The 12,427-nt window shown below is 40.3% G+C and overlaps 1 protein-coding gene across 37 annotated transcripts in view; it reads left to right on the top strand.

Annotated features, from left to right (window-relative positions):
• Window positions 1-12,427, top strand: part of PROM1 (prominin 1) — a 129,579-nt gene that overhangs the window by 71,322 nt on the left and 45,830 nt on the right. For 26 of the 37 annotated variants that reach the window (XM_070262626.1, XM_023638318.2, XM_014738778.3 and 23 more), the window contains one exon: window positions 5,500-5,705. In XM_070262626.1, coding sequence (XP_070118727.1) covers window positions 5,500-5,705 — 206 coding nt within the window. Of the gene's footprint in view, window positions 1-2,903; window positions 2,931-5,499; window positions 5,706-12,427 lie in introns of all 37 variants that reach the window. The other 11 variants (XM_070262614.1, XM_070262615.1, XM_070262616.1 and 8 more) reach the window with 1 other exon arrangement.

The raw sequence follows: 12,427 nt of genomic DNA on the forward strand, positions 1-12,427 counted from the left end.
TGCCAAGCTCTGGATTAGGAGTTTTGTATTATTTGTAGTCCTCACAGTGGCATCTGTCTATTTCTGCGCGGTGGATGCAGAAATCCTGCCCTCAGAGAGGCTAGGGAACTCGCCCAAGATCACTCAGCGACTAAATGGTAAAGCTGGGATTTGCACCCAGACCAGTCTAACTCTGAACCAACAAATACACCACCAACAAAAATTAGGCTCCTTCCAGGCCACTGTGCTGTAGTTCTGAGGTGACTAATTTGGAAGAAACAGCTCTCCTCTGAGTATCTTGAGCTGTGTGCAAAGAATGTGAGAGCCCCAGAGCTGTGCCTTTTACCTTTAAGCCATAAAATGTTACAGTGGGTAATTATCTGTGGGAAGAAGTGGCCAGGCAGAAAAGGAAGTCCAGGAGGGCAAGAAGATTTGGAATTACAGAGCCATAAGGAAAAATGAGGACCAGACAGATGAAGCTATAGAAAGCTGAGAAATGAGTCTAAGAATGCTTATTTCCTGGCGTTTCTGTAGCACATGCTGTGTAGCAGGCCCTATTGTCCAGGATTTAAGATATTAGCTCATTTAGTCTTCTCAGGAATAGTCTGTCTTCACCAGAGCCGTCGAGGTAGAGATTCCGTGGGCAACTCCTTTCTGTACTCAGTTCAGGGGGCATTCAGCATGCCCAGTATGTGCCAAGGCCTGTGCTCAACATACGAAAACGCGCCATGCCCGGCACAGCGGGTCTTGTAGAACACCTGAATCCATTCCTTTGGGGATCAGAGAGTGTGGGGGAGCCCCTCCTCGGATTCTGCACCTGCTGGCTGACTATAAATGAGGGAGAACAGCATAGCATCACCCCCCTCACAGGCTCACGCGGGGTTTCTGCACAGAGAGCCTCTAGCAGCTTGTCAAGTGGTGGCTTCTCAATTAAATTAAAGGACACCATTCCTGTCCTCCCAGAATGCATGATTTGGGGCAATTTAGGGAGAGGACACGATCACCTCCCACCGATAACTGTAAGGGCCACCCACAGCTCTAGAAACCTTTTCAGGGGACAGTTCTCCCCGCGACCTGCCCCCACCCCCCACCTGCCCTCTATTTCATTCTGCACATGGCTGTTGGGAGGAATGTGAGTTTCCTTGTGAGGACTTCCTGAGTTAGTTTCCGTGAGGTCAGGGTTCATCTCCACGCCAGTCTCTTGGTTTTAGATAGTTTGTAGATTTAGCTGATTTGTATCTAGATTTAGCTGGTTTGTGTCTTCCTCGTCCATTTCATACCTCACTTATTACCTTTCCTTTCTGGAAGCTTCCTCTGGGGGCAGGGGCAGGTGCAGGGTTCGGGACCCTTTCCTGATCTTGTCACCACCTCACTAGTGCTAATAGTCATCGGATATCGACTTGGCACTGAGTAAGTGTCAGGTCATCCTTCCAGGTAGGTTTGTGATGTTTGGGACCCACTCTACATGTCTGCGAGAGGTAAGTGAATTAGCTCCTTGTTTTCCTGCCCTCTGGGAGGGCGATGACGTGCCGTAAGAACACACTCTCCTTTCCACGTAAGAAAAGTATCTTCTAGGGGTCTCAGAAAGCATTCAGAGAGCAGTGCAAGGTAGTCCCCGACCTGGATCCTTGTCTGAGCTCATTGGAGCTCAGGGGTGAGAATAATGCTGGCATGCATTTGATTATTTGTTACTGTTGTCATTACTCTGGCAGACACTGGTCTAAGCACTTCACGTGTATTAACGCACTTAATATACATTAAATATACGTGTGAAGTGCTTAGAACAGAATAGTGCACAAAGCACATTGCTTCTCACTGTTTTCTCAGGTTGTCTTCACAGTAACCACGTAAGGTAGGGTCTCTGCTTATCCCCACTCTGTCGATAAGGGAACTGAGGCTTGGGCTTGTAACACTGTAACGATGTTAGACTTGTCCCCCAGAGTTTCTGATGTAGGTGGTCAGGGTTGGCTGGTTATTGATATTTTTCAAAAGGTCCCCAGGTGATGGGAATGGGCAGTTAATTGAAGTGGGACTCACAGACAGTGACAGAGCCAGGATTCAAACTGCTGCATTGCACAGATAATAACCCTGTACCTATATGACAACTGGCATGGACAGGGAAAAGATGAACGTGCACCCAGCTCGACTGAAGGGTTTGCTGGTACCCTACCCACCATATCAGACCGGGCTGACACTTGGGTGGGAAAATTAGTCACAAAAGAATCAGCTACTGTTGTGGCTGTGGCTTACAGGTGGTTCTGCCCTGGCTGCAGCCCAGCATGATCAGCCCTTGGAGCCAAGAGCAGGTTTCCCAGACGCACCTAATCGTAGGCATGGCCCGGGCTCAGTTTAAAGACAGATTCCTGGTCTTACCCAAATCTCCTGACCCCGGCTCCATGGAGGAGCCTGAAGTCACTGTCTTTAACATGCACTGTGAGACGCTTATGGTTGGCGAGTTTGGGGCCCTTTCCCAGGAAGGGAGGCTGGGGTCATTCAGGATGTCCCGTGCGACCCAGCAGGCAGGTGTGTCTAAACTGCCCACCCCAACATGTTGGATGCCTCATTTAAAAGTTACTAATATCACAAACATTCATCTTTCACATCTGTGAAAATCTTCCATCTAAGGCAGTGGTTTCCAAACTTGGATTTCCTGGACCAGACAATTCTAAAATGGTAATCTGGGGAATGACATGGAGCCACTTCACTTTATTTTGCCACCTAAGGACATTTAAAGTCACTGTTTCTCTCATAAACACTTAAGTTTTATGTTCCTGTCTGGTGTCGATCTTTCTCTCACTTGATTATCTCTGTGTGGGATATTAATGCTCTCACTTGTGGTTAATCACTCACGGAACTTTCTCTGTTTTCTTGCTGCCTGCTGCCTCTGCCTTACACAACCTCCTCAACTGCTTTGACTTCCGCAGCCAGAAAGCGTAATCTTGATTCTGAAGGTAAAGTGCTTGTCTGCTGTTTCCTGTTGTTCTCTGTCTAAACCCAGTGAGTGCAGTAATGCGATGCTTTTGCCAGAACTTTCTATTCTTCGCTGTGGTCTCCATTGTGTTGGTTTTTAAACTATTTGTTTCATTTTTGTTTCTGCCATCATCTTTAATCTTCTCTTACAGTTTTAGAAGTTTGTGGAAGAATAGCGACCCTTCTCCGCAAATTTAAATCTTGATCTTCTCTTCAACATAATCCACAAAGCACTGTGGAGACCTTGTGTTTTCAGAAAATAATTTAGGTCCTTGCCAGACCTTGGCTAGACTTCAGCCTAGAAGTAAACTCTTGAAATGACGTATCTTGTTCCTGATACTGTCTAACATAATATTTAGTCGGTAACATTGGAAAGGTTGTATATAAAATTTGTATTGGGAGCTAAAGATATTACAATTAAAACATTTCAGTACACCTTCTTTGCTGGGTTTCTGTTCCGGAATTCAGAAAGGATTTTAAATTCCTTTAAAAATAGTAAATAATTTAGAACATTTTCTGAGAAATGAGAGTAAAATATATATGAGTTTGGAGTGTCTGGGTCTGGTTTTTCAACTGGCCAATGATGTGAGAACTCAACAGAGTGTTAAAAGTGCCAGCAAATGATGATTCTTGGCCCTGGGGGTTGGGAGGCTTTGTTTACATGGGAGCATGCCCTTTGAATGCAGCAAAATTCAACCACTTTTTTCTTTAGCTTTTTAACCTTAATATTGCGGTAGATAATATTGAAGTGCCATGTGGACCTGCCTTAAGACTCTTGAGCATTTGCTCATAGAATAAACTCATATTGAATGAATATTTGCAGTGTGCTGGGCACTTGGCTAGTGATTTTCACATTAAATCATTTAATGATATATCCCTTATAATGTACTTATGAGGCTGATGCTAATCTAACATTCTCCAGTGTCGGCACCGAGAAGCTCCCTGCTGGGATTTACAGCAGCTCTTCTGATTCCTAGTTCAGGGCTCTCTCCCAAGACACCACGTTTGCTCCTAGGAAAATCACTTGTGTTTTGTTTTACTTGGCTGAGCTTGGCTTCAGAATCTATTGCTAAATAGCTGATCTGTTAGTTGCAAACTACCACCTGTAATTCTCTGCCATTCTGTAAAAACGTCTTGCTTTATGGAAACGTGAGTAACTGCACACACGAACTGGAACGAGCTCAAGTTTTCTCATCCAGTTGCATTAATTTTTATTTATTCCGGAATAAAACCAGCAGTGATTATATAAATATGGTTAGGTCATGTGATTGTATCTAGAAGTCCTGCTAGTTTCTAGAAACCTGGGGGGTGTCTGAGACACGGGCTGCCAGGCCCAGCCTCACGGGCATGGCCTGAGAGGTGTCACTTACTAAGCATCTACTCTGTGTCAACTATTTTACTTGGCACGTTATCACTAATCGTTCATTTTCTGTAATTTTCACAATGACCTTACAAGGTGGGTATTGTTGTTCCCAGTATATGGGTGAGGAAGCCAAGTGGGTAGCCATGTCTGACTCAGAAAGTCTGAGCCTTTTTTCTACATTTGGATATATCCTGGATTCTTTTGTAACTTACTGTGAATTTGTCATTAATTGATGCAATTCAAACTGCTTCAAATCCTTAACAGTGTCTACTGGTCCTATCTTTCTGGTGAAAAGCATCTTATAAGTAGATTATTTGTTATGCAAATACTTCTGCCAAAATTTGTCCTGCCATTTAAAAATAAACGAAATACCTTTGGAGTTGAAATTAAACCATTTGCCACTTGAGCCTCCATTTGGACGTTTTCCTTTGTAGGAGAGGAAGACAATTCCTCTACCCTCTAGCTCCTTCTGGCTGCTCTAAGAATTTAAGTGACATGAGACAGAATAGCAGGAGAAAATCAAACAAATTTTATAACATGTGTACATGCAAGAAACCCAGGAAAACGGAGTAACTCACCAGAGTGGCCAAATCCTGCCACCTTAAATACCATCTCCAGCCAAAAACAAGGGAGAATGTTGGGGTTAGTGGTTTGGGGCTTCAAAGGGGAGGAAGGCAATTCACATAGAGATGGAAAAGCAAATGTTTGCTAAATAAGTGTTTACCAGCCCTTCGGTAGACAATGGGACCCATTTTACATGACACTGCAGTTATCTTTTGGTATTAGTGCCTTCTTGGAACAGGTCTCCTATCTTAAATTCTTTTACGTGGTTGGGAGAGAGTCAAAGCTTCTTTCAGAGTCTTTTGTTCTTAAAAATAATCAAGGCAAAGAGACACGTTTTGGAGTGGCTAATTATGATCCCCAACACTTTGGAATTGAAAGAAGATGGTAACTACTTGGTCCCGTATTCTGATAACTCAAATCTCTATTTCCTCTGTTTCAAGAAGGAACTTCAAAATGGAAATACACCCACCCACCCACCCACACCCTCCCCCGCCCCCCCCCCACACATTAAAATTCAACTCTTGGTGGCACATAGGTTAAAAAATTGCAATGTGTGCACTGTGGAATGTTCTACTTGTTATTTGGTGTTACAGTCTGTGCTGTTTCTCTTGTTTGACTTGCAGATTATCTCCTATGAAATCGGGATTATTATTTGTGCTGTCCTGGGACTGCTCTTCATTATTCTGATGCCTCTGGTGGGGTTTTGCTTTGGTTTGTGTCGTTGCTGTAACAAGTGTGGTGGAGAAATGCACCAGCGACAGAAGAAAAACGGGACCTGCCTGAGGAAATATTTTGCAGTTTCCCTCTTGGTGATTTGTATACTTATAAGGCAAGTAGAATCTTGGACAACAGCTGATTATGTTTTAGGTCAATGAGGAATGTCTCATGTTTTGAGTGTTAAGCCCAAGAGTTTAATACAAAACAACAGCAACCCCAAAAACAGAAGAGGAAAAAATGCTTCTCTAGGACCGTTCAAAAAGATGTCATCGTAACCAGAAGTTAGTGTTGTAATCACGCTGCCCTAACTCAGATGATAAGCCAACCCTTGGTATTTTTTCATCTTGAAGATGCCCTGATAAACCTTGCACTGCAGAAAGCATTTACCTCCCAGAACAGCACCTCCTTCCTGTTAAATAGCTGTTTGGAGACAGGCAGCCTGCGAGAAGGCAGAGCAAGTATTTGCTAGTTGATTTGTATGTGCAAAGGGTATCTTGAAGGATGGGTCCCTGAATTTGGGAATTTGAGAGTATTGTAGAGTCGAATTAACTTTCTACTGATATGCCCAGTTTGCTTGAATTCGCAGTTAAGCTGCTACGCCTTCTTGAGGCCTGGAACACACCTCGTGATTTAGGATATTTTTTTCTGTAGTTCCTGCTATTGCCCAAATTTTCCCAATTGATTGACAGATCAGAAGTACACTGCTTTAAAGATGATGACTTTTGGTTGAATCCAAATCAGATTCTTCAGTTCAGGAATGTGCTTCACAATACTGGCCCCCTGGTTGTGGTATTTGGTCATCGTTCCACATTTCCTCATTTATTCAAGCCATGAATGTCGTATCACTTAGCGACAGAAATAAGGTGCCTATGGCATGAATGATACTAGGCCTCAAGGAGAAGGATTGGTAGTCAACATTCCCCCTTGATGTTCCTCCAGGCACTGCATTTGCTCTGTAGCCATGAGAAAGATTTTTCAAGTGGTTTGCTAAATAACTGAGATTCGAGAATTTAAGCAGAAAACAGAAATTAAACAAAATTAAACAGAACAACTTAAGCTGGCCTACCAGCTGGAGTTCTAGCTGCAAACCCAAGAAAGAAATATCTGTAAGTGTGGCCATCAGTAGGGACCCGGGAAGACATGCCTTGGGGTCGACTGAATACAGTGTACTCGTTGGAAAGGACTGGACAACTGTGGACGCGCTGATAGGAACAGTCCGCAAGCGAGAGGAAGTGAGAGCAGCGGGCTGCAGCCCGTGTGTAGAACATGGCACCTATGATAAAAACGAAAACGGAGGGAGACACAAACGCTTTGTTATATTTGCATAGAACGCGTGTGAAAGGATTGGCAGGACTCCGGTGGGTGACAGCGGTTGCCTCTGGTGACGGTTATGAAGGGGCAAGAAGGGAACTCACTTCTTACTGCTGATAGACTTCTTGTCTCTCGAATTATCTACACTGTTCAGGCATTGCCTACTGAGTTAATTACACTAAAAATTAAGCTTGAACACCCAAAAAATCCCATAAAAGACAAAAGCCAATGCAATACAGCTTCTTCCAGGGCAGCCATTTTTTAAAATAAAGACACATGTTTGCTGAAAATAGTGAAGTAATAAACCTTAAAAATATACTTGTAAACAGGATCCAAGTGAATGTCATAGCTAATTCTACGCACCCTTGTTTGACCGCCAGGGAGTTTTTTGTGTTTTCTCTGCGAGACGAGGCTGTGGGCATCTCTCTCTCGTCTCTGTTGCCTCGTCCGCCTCTGCCTCTGTCACTGTATCTCTGTAAATATTTGAATCTGACTGTTTCTTCAGCTTGAATTCTGAAAAGCAGCTTGGGATCGGGTCAATGGTGATTCCAGATGTCCCTGTCTCTCTGCTTTGCGTTTCAAGTATTTTCAGGAATGGACAGACCCTACAGCTGTGGGAGTAGTTCCTTTCTTCCTCAATACCAGAAAAATGTCAGTTACAGCCCAAAGACCTGTCAGACCCTTGTGCATTTCCTGTAAGCCTGAAGCTTACGTCCTTTGTTCATCCAAAGACCTGGACGGCTGTCCTTCTCTCTCTCTATGTCCTGGACATCAAAGATGAGGCTCAGATGACAAAATGTCATTTGAAAATACTGGCCCTTAGGGCTTCTTGTTAGGGTGATTGCTTACTTAACAAGTTAATAGTTTTCACTTGATGTAAATACATATGTTGTAATTTCAGGAAAATTCTTTATTGCATGTAGTTACTCATTTACCTGAATAGATGTTTACATATGTAATAATGGGCTTTCAGGTTTTTTGTTTTTTTTTTTTTAATGACGCAGATATCCTGTATTGGGTTTCTATTTTTAAATTAGACTTTCATTTTCATTACATATAATTATATACATATGTACATTATATAAATGTATATAATACTGTATACATTATAGTTCACCCTGAACTGATTGAATTCTTTACATTATGTTTAAAATACCAAAACATATAAACAACAAAGCTATGAAGTGAACAATAAACTTGGTTTTCATTTATATATAAAATAAATGTTACCATTTTTTATTCTTTAGAATAGACCCATCAAACAAACGTAAATGTCTTTAAAAGTTTTTTCTCCTGAGTATATTTTAGATTAGAAAAGTTTTCTTAAAAAATACATACTGTGATTCTATAACCTCCTACACTTTCAGTAAGATATTTTTCCCCACCCAAGTAAAACTTATTCATTTGAAAGTCACAATTTTAAATTCCAATATAACTAAATCAAAATTGATCGCCTATTTGAGACTAAATGACGAACTGAAAACTAATTTATTTCACATAATAGATTGAATTTATATGTGAATTATAAATAGGTGTAAATAAGAGCAGTAGTTGAGATTGTTTTGTTTAAATTCAGACTAAAAGTTTAAACTTCTTTACCTTGAATTTCTTTTATTTAGAATAGCTATTTTGATGTCTTCCTTTTGGAACCCCTGTTTGTTTGCAAATTTCTTCAACATTGTGAGTTGAATAATAGCTATGTGTTGTTTGCAAATAATCAAAACTAGCCAAGAAGATTACAGATCAAGGCAAAGCAAAGATTTCTATGTTATGGTTAGAGGGAGAGGAGAAGAAAGTATGTTCACAAAATAAGAAGATTAGATAAAATAGGAAGGGGAAGAATGTCAACAAACTAGAAGACAGAAAGAGAAAGAAAAGCAGGTGTTAGCCCCTGGCTTACATTGACCTCAGCAGATTTGGATACTATTGATAAATAACCTTTGTATATGATTTTTGAAACACTCTTTCAGAAACCCAGAGTATTCCGTTTGCCTTTTATCAGGCTCAGTTCCATTTTGTGACTCTATACTAAGTGTTAGAATTAAAAATGAAGTTGGTTTTTAAGTTGGTCTTGAGTACTCTAATTTTTCCTCCATCCTCTTTTAGTGTTATTTCTTTTGAGAAAGGCATAGGGATCAAGGAGAAAGAGCCCTGGTATATATATGTGGAATAGATGTGGTCATGTTCTTTCTCTGAGCTTTTCCGAAGGCGCCTGCAGAATGTTGGAATTCCACAGACACTGACGTGTGTTTATGTAAGGCCCTTTGACCGTCTGCAGAAGATGGAATTTCCACCGCTCACCGGAGACTCTTGAAGCAGATGTGCCTGACTCTCGAAAAAGCCAAGTTTCCTCTCCCTTCTTTCCTTTGCACTTGTCATCGCTGCATTTTTCAGAATTTCAAAATGCTTATAAACAACAAAAAAAGGAGCAGCCGTGCCTTTTTTCCTCCAGTGTATTTCTAAGTTTCCCAAGTATAAGTCAGCTTTTGCCAATTACCGTGGTGGAAATTAAATCTCAGGCATCTTCAGGAAGATGGCTATTTTCAAAGTTCATTTTTTGTTAGAATATGATTGTCAATTCCTGGCTTGGAGGCCACAAGGTTTTAGAAAAAAAATTGAGCTAGCAAGCCTGAAAATCATGAGACTTTCCTAATGTAAGTGAAAGGGCTAGTTATTTAAAATCTAAATTTAAATTTAGAAAACTATCTTAAAAAAATTAAGAGATCGGTTACAGACTGAAAGCATTTATTGGCTTAACTTTTAATGGCTAATTTCGTTAAATCAATAGGAATTGATAGAAAAAAATTGCTACAAATTTTAAAAGTTTAGCCTTAATCTTTAAAAGCTTTAAGTATTTACTTTTTAAAGTATGTATGTGAGAAAATAGGTCTGTCCATGATGAAATATAGATGTAATGCCAATATGCCATAATAATTAAAATTCCTATCTTCTGCCAAAAATTTCAAGAAATTTTATTATACTGCATACAAGTACATGTTTTTGATAGTTTAAAGGCTTTTATGTCAAATGCCAGAGACCTGATAGTCATTGAAATTTTATTCCTTTTTTGTGACGAGTGAATTTCCCTCAGTATTCTCAAATCCTAATAGTTAACAGGTGACTGGTAGTTGTTAAAAAAAGCAAAAACATTAATTCATGTGATTTTTTTGCTTAAAAAATGCTTTGAATAATAAGGAATGTCTAAATCAATAGCAACAAAAGCATAATTTCTTTATTCTCTATTTGTGTGTAAATTAGAGATTGAAAATGGAGACCATTAATTGGTTTGCATAATATTTAAAGTTTTTTTCCCTTTGATTAGTTGCTAATATTTAAAAATGGGAGATTTTACATAAGAATCCAGATTTCCAGGTCTACCATCATGGTGGCACTTGCTGGTACCACAGAGCAGCTGCCCCCACTCCCATCTTTGCTCCCCGATCCCGTAGCTCCATGCCACACACTTTGCCCTTCATGCTTCCTGCCTGCCCATGTAGGTATTTGAATTTGCCATCCTTAATTTAAATATAAAATTTGCAATGTATTTTGAGTCTGAAAATCAACTTTGACGGTTGCTGAATTCTATTCCAGAATTCTGTTGAGTGCAGTTTTTTAAAAAAATGATCAATGCTTTCATTTTAATTGGATCCATAATTTATTAGTAGAAATGTGGGGCTTTTTAAATGCATTGCATTGAAGTTCAGTGTATTACAACATTGTGTTGCAATTCGTCTTTCTGATGGATGATCTTTGTGAGTGAAGGCGTTTATTCAATAAAGGAACAATGCGGTTTCTGACTTAGACACTCGAACCATGTGACTAATCTTCTAAATGGACCCAATCAAACAAGCCCAGGCCTCCAACCCACCTTCACTGAGCACCCACTGTGGACGAGAGACCCTGCATTCTGCAAAGATGACAAAAAAGCAGTTTCCACCTCTTTTTACACAAGTTAAACATAAGTAGAAATAAAGACAAAATGGAGTACCAGTGACAAATTCTCCCTCAGAATTTCAGGGAGATCTTTCTGGGATTTCATGCAAGGAGTTTCTTCTCCCATCCAGGGGGGGTCAGTGAAAGCCAAGTGGACTTGAGCTTGCTGTTTGTTTCCCAAGGTCACTTTGACTTCTTAAATGACAAAATGGGTCTGGAGCTTATGAATGACAAATAATTTAGACATGCTGGGGAGAGACGACAAGGGCCTCAGTGTGAAATCCTGTGGCGGGCAGGTGTATTCAGGTGGTGATCATGGCATAGAATGGTTGGAATTCGGCACAGTAAGTAAACCTCCAGGGGCTTTGCCATGACTCAACTTTTTTTTTTTCTTCTGTTCACACTACTCCGAAGTCATTATTTTGGGTCGTTTGGTCTTATTTGGCATGAGTGCATCATTTAATAACTGTTAGTGCTGTGACATAATGTCTGCCTCATAAATACCAATGCTGACAAAAATGGATTATAAAGTGGTCATTCCAAATGGCACAGAATATTGTTAATACTCATTTTTTTAAAATTGCTATCAGCATGCCCCCAAACTTACAAAAAAGTCTTAGAGAACGTGTGACCATTCAGTACCCTTCTCCTTTGCAGCCTGAGAAACTAATTTTTAGTTTTGTGATTCACTGAAGCTCACAGAAGAAAAGTGACTTTCTCAAGCTCACACAGTGATTTAGTGGCAGTACTGGGACTAGAACCTGAGTCTTATGTTCCTTCTCCGGTCCACATCCCACTGCAACTTGTCAACCATAGGAAATATTGCTCAACATCATGCGATAGACTTTTTCATGGATTAGTTTGGAAAACCTAATGCACCTGTGTAGTACTGCTGTGGGACAATAGGTTTCAGGTGGGACCAGCAATGAACCAATGCTCCTTGGAATGAATCATGAATGTAAACAGGGTGAATGTCCCATTTTATGCAAAACTAAGAGGTTTTCTGGGAACATGGGACCTTCGATGCACAAATAGACACTCGGCTGCTCTACCTGTAAATATATGAATGCCTAAAGCTTAAGACATTGCTTTTGGTGAAGAATCAAAGTATTGATATTCTGCATCAGAATTTTTTCCCCAAATTTTGCCTGTTATTTGCAAAACTTTGTTCTAGAAATATATACACACCATCCACTGGATGGTTGCAAACTAACAATTTATTGCAAACTATCAATTTTGTTAACTTCTACAGGTAAAATGGTGGTTGTGTTATGAGTTTATGTAATTCTTTGCTGCCATCTAGTGGCCAAATCTAACAGAGCCTTGGCAATTAGCAATTTTAAATGTAACATTGTAATCTTCAAAGACTGACGCAAAAGCAAACCAATAGATCAACTAATTTAAGTGGGGGATTGTTAGTAACTAGTCAACGTTAAGAACCCTTAAAATGATTGAATGTAGACATTTTAGGTGTCTTGAAAAATATGTTTTTTATTTTCATGTAGAGTCTTTCTGCAGTGTTTTTGAAGCTCTGCTGAAGTATATTTTACATGGAGAAAAGTGTCCATACCATAAGTACAGATGCATGAG

The sequence above is a fragment of the Equus caballus genome, chromosome 3, assembly GCF_041296265.1.
Source record: "Equus caballus isolate H_3958 breed thoroughbred chromosome 3, TB-T2T, whole genome shotgun sequence".
Taxonomy (NCBI): domain Eukaryota; kingdom Metazoa; phylum Chordata; class Mammalia; order Perissodactyla; family Equidae; genus Equus; species Equus caballus.